The sequence below is a fragment of the Austrofundulus limnaeus genome, unplaced genomic scaffold (genome assembly GCF_001266775.1).
Source record: "Austrofundulus limnaeus strain Quisiro unplaced genomic scaffold, Austrofundulus_limnaeus-1.0 Scaffold1007, whole genome shotgun sequence".
Taxonomy (NCBI): domain Eukaryota; kingdom Metazoa; phylum Chordata; class Actinopteri; order Cyprinodontiformes; family Rivulidae; genus Austrofundulus; species Austrofundulus limnaeus.
Window position 1 is genome coordinate 18,348 of NW_013953409.1, and position 4,813 is coordinate 23,160.

The 4,813-nt window shown below is 37.1% G+C and overlaps 1 protein-coding gene across 1 annotated transcript in view; it reads left to right on the forward strand.

Annotated features, from left to right (window-relative positions):
• LOC106533725 (cyclin-Y-like protein 1) overlaps positions 1 to 4,813 on the forward strand; it is a gene marked incomplete at its 3' end in the record, with an annotated part of 8,120 nt that overhangs the window by 1,361 nt on the left and 1,946 nt on the right. The window contains 4 exon segments of the mRNA XM_014030149.1: positions 1,778 to 1,821; positions 3,850 to 3,950; positions 4,274 to 4,309; positions 4,386 to 4,437. Of these exon segments, the coding sequence (XP_013885603.1) occupies positions 1,778 to 1,821; positions 3,850 to 3,950; positions 4,274 to 4,309; positions 4,386 to 4,437 (233 nt within the window).

Sequence of the window (4,813 nt, forward strand, 5' to 3'; positions counted from 1 at the left end):
GTTAAACTGTTTTTGAAGGGAACACAGCAGGATAAACTTAAAGTATATGGACTTTGATGTGATCATCAGCCAGACATTGAGAGCTACAGAGTTTTATGTCACGGGGGGAGTGRCGAGCTCGCTCGAGACACTAGACGCATGTGCTATATATGCATGCCTGCCTTCCATAAGGTTGGGAAAAAAAGCGCACAAGACACTTAATTTGTCTTAAAATACAGACATTCTGACAAATAAGTAACTGTTTGTAACCTTACCTCAGCTTAGAAGGCAYAGGGTGTCGGTCTTTTCTGCTCAGATTCAGATATCGGTGCATGAAGCTAATCTTTACTCACAAGGCTAATGCTCTCTTACTCTCTGGCGCTCAAGAGGTAGAGGAGCCAAATGTCTGGCTCACTGCTGCCAACTAGAGGTCAGAGACTGAACTACAACATAAAAATGGAAGGCTGGCAGGAAAGTTGACATTTTAAACCTAAATAAAAAATCGATACAGGGCTTTAGAATATCGATACAGTATCAGGAAATGAAATATCGCGATATTTCATTTCCTGATACTGTATCGATATTTTCTTACACCCCTAAACTATAGTGAAAGTTTGAAAAACTGCCTGGCGGAAAACAAAAAACAGTTGGATGTTAGTAGGGTTAGACGTAAAGAAGTCCGGCAACCCCAGACCCTTTTGATTAATATCCTCTATCAAAACTCAACCAGTCAGTTCTCCTGTCTGTTTTCAGGAGGTCCGCGTCTAACTTGTTGACTCTGTGCGAGTGTATCAGGCCCTTTGGATGAGTCAGGTTTTCACCTTACACAGGGTTCATCTTAAAAAGTCTAAAAAAGGTCTAAAAATTGAAAATCTAAATTTTAGGCCTAAAAAGTCTTCAGTCCCCAGATTGATTGATCCAAAGTCTTGAATTTAATTTTGTCAAGTCTTAATATTCTTACTTTTGGTCATTCCTAAGAAGTGTTGCTGCATAAATAAATAGAGCAAAGGACCGTAATCAGAGGTTGATGTGATCTGTCTTCATGAGGTGCTAATTTTTCTACAGGTCTTGGTCTGTGGTTAAACTACAAATCCTGTGATAACTGCAGACAAACAACGGCACAGTTTACTTCTATGTTTTCAACCTCTTTGCTGCTAAAACCCCTCGCACACGGCATCTTATTCACCCGCCCAAKAAACAAAGAAGTTCAGTCATGTCCACTGCTTGTGGTTTCAACATGAGAAACTGTGCCAGAGACTCAGATTGAAATCAATGATTTCTGCACTCAGTTGGAAGCGGTCCACGGCAGTCAATGTGAAGGTCTCATAGATATGATTGTTTCATTAAAATAATTTAGTGTTCTTCTGTTAAAATTAAATGTTCTTTAATAGCTAAATTGATGCAATAAAAGGTTTCTATGTTAATATTTCTGGGACCATTAGAGTGTTTCTGTTAATGCCTCGGTTTGGTCTTAAATATCATTCTTAATGGTCTTAAAAGGTCTTGAAACAAAAATGTAACTTACTGAAACCTGCATGAAGCCTGCCTGAATGAAAAGTTATTGAGAATCTATCATTTCACCGATAAGCCAAGTCGTGTCCCTGTGGTCCTAAACTTTCTCTCCTTATTTTAGTTTTTATTTTGGAAAAAAACTGTGGTGGGATGTTTTTAAATTCCTTACTTTTATATGAGAGTTAATCTTGAGTTTTTATGTTTTTTATTCAGAGCTCTAAAAATGCCATGTGATTGGTGCTGCTTTCATTTGACTCTGTTTGGACGTGTCCTTGTTTTTTTCCAGTGAGGGACAGGAGGAAAAGCAACCACATAAACCATGTCACCCATGTAAGTGTCTGATTTTACATRAGAGTTTTAATATTTCATCTAAATCTTTTTTATGGCAACTAGTTTTGTCGGTAAAACCAATGGGCCTCATGCAAGAACRYTTCGTACAKACAGATTTGTTSTTAAYTTGTGCGTARGAGTGATTTAGGAGAATTTGTGGCATTCACCAATGTTTTCGTATTCTAAGATTTTTTTCAGATACGAACAAAATTCACGAGTGGTCCAGACCTGTCGTATATTTTACGAGCAGTCAGTCTGCTGTTATCCAGACGGGTTTTCCTCCATAATAACTTTATATTTCATTATTTAGAAAATATTTCAAGTTGAAAATAAATCACACTCCATAATTATGTTGACAGTAGGTTATTCTGTTTGAAATGGAATTAGATTTTAATGACATAAATTGATTAGATTAAGTTAAATTGTCTTTTAATGCTGTTGTATAGGACTACAATATTAATATGAAAATCACAAACTAAAAAACAACTTAAATTATGCATTAATTGAAGTTTGGAGACGTTTTAAAATGCGTCTTTTCAGAACCGCATCTGTCACTTGCTATGGGGGGTCAGCCTTCTTCTGAATAAATGTAAACACAGTAACACAGTTGTTTCCACTTAAATTAAAAATATTTGACCAAAGCAAAACCGGAGCAGGACTAGAGAGAGAGATGAATATGATTTATATTTTTATTTCTATGACTGTAACGACCCACAGGAGACACGACATTAACAACACATTTCATTCCTTTAAGCAGCTCCTTTAATTCCACATGATGCTGCTAACGAGAACAGATTTCTTTCTCGAACTCGGAGAGCAGGACTACAATCTCTGAACTTGTAAAGTTCTTCTTTTTTACTTTGCAATGTCATTTATGAATGGACACTTCCTGGTATGTGGGGCAGGAAACATAGCCTTATATGGTGTTTTTGGGGTGGTAATTATGTAAATAACCTCTCCTCGTGCACGAGCAGCTGGATACGAACAGGTGAATTTACGCAGCTCATTTACGCACTTTTCCTGAAGATAGAAGTGTTTGTTGAATCTGACGTGACATGTTCGTACGAAACCTTTGTACGAACAAAAGTAAGAGAAATTTAGGATAAGAATATGAACATGTTCTTGCATGAGGCCCAATGTTTCTTACTCCTGTTTGTTTGTATTTATATTTACATTGTTTCTTCTACCAAATATGTCAATAAATGACCACAATAATAGTCAGTGACTAGCTGCGTTTCCCTTACAAATGTGCGCAAAACTTTGTCGATATTCTGTTAATGTCGAAAAAACACAGTTTTGCAACTGCGGTGTTTCCATTAAGTAAGAAATGCTATTAAAGTCACACGTGAATACGTTTGTTCTCGCAATAAGTCATTACAAACATGGCAGCACATAGCATGTTGCTACCACGACACTAGCGCTCATCATCAGAGGAGACATCGGCGTCTTTTATCGAGGCTTTCCAGAGACAAGTCCCTACTTGGGAGCGGCTACGTATGCTGTGTTTTTGGGAAATTGTAGTCGGTGAGTTTACTATTTTATACTACTTCTGTGATATTACTACTACTTCTACTTCCTGTTATCTTCTTCATCATCATCTTTTTCACCAGTAGAAACAGCCGGTTGTTGATCACGTGACTCCCGTGATGCGAAAAAAGTGTTTCCATTGCAGTTTTGCGAAAAATACCAATTTCGATACGGCCGAAAAACCACTTCATCCTAGCGCAAAAACATTTTGTCGAAAAACATAATTATTTTTTTAAATTGACTTGTTTCCATTGAGCAAATTTATTTTTGAAATTCTAATTTGCGCATTTCCATGGTCAATGGAAACGCAGCTTGTGTTTGTGTGAAAACACCAAAGTACTGAACTCAACCAGAACCGAGAAGTTCTTAGCAAGAACCAGAGTTAATACCTGACAYTGAACTTGTTTCTTTCTGTTGCTTTTTCTGCCCAAAACACGACCATTTATTTCAAACAGCTGACGTTAACAAACTTTCATGCTGTGTTTTGTTTCCTGTCTTCAGGTGTCCCCTGGTCCGTTATCAAAGAAATACAGCTCCTGTTCTACCATCTTCATAGACGACAGCACCGTCAGCCAGCCCAACCTCAAGAGTACAATCAAATGGTGAGAATCCACTCAAACGGTTAAACGTTGCTGGAGAACTATTTGTTTCAGATGAGAAAAATCCTGTTACATAACAGRGCTGTAATCCTAGAGTAATACGGAACAGATGTTTGAAGGCATCACAGATGTTTCTCCACATTTGGGACAAAAATCTCTTGTTTCAGTAAGATTGGATTGTCATTTGTCCTCGGCTTTCCTGCTGAGTTTGCCAGTTTTGTCACCATAAATTCTGACACAACACTTCCTTCAGTTGTTTATTTTGTAGTTTAAAATAATGAAAAAAACTAACTTGACATACATGTTTTTACTTCCTTTCTCTTTAGTGTCACTTTAGCGATATACTACCACATCAAAAACAGGTAGGTTAAAGTCTTCCATTGTTTAGTTTTTAAATCCAACATGTCTGGGTTTCTAACCATGGATGTTTGTTTTCAGGGACTCAGACAGGTCACTGGACATCTTTGATGAGAAGTTGCACCCTTTATCAGTGAGTATGTGGAGGAAGTTCTCACAAGTCTGTTTTATTTTCTTCATTCAGTACTTTCATTTAGATTTATGACAAACTACCTGTTGGACAGTTTCCATTCAGTCCCTCTGAGATGATTTGTGTTTTAATAGTTCGTCTCAGCTGAAACTTGTTTTCTCTCTCAGTACAGTCTGTGAGGATGCAGCAGAGGACAAATTAATACAAATCTAGGAAGTGATAACGTGCTTCTCTCTGAAAACCCTTTGATAAAACAGCTTAATCAGTTTGATTTCTTCAGTTCTACAATATGTAGGAAATCGTCCTTAAAGGGATCCACGATTAGTTGTAACATTAGACTTTATTTGATAAACATATATTTTAATTGTAAAATAAAGAC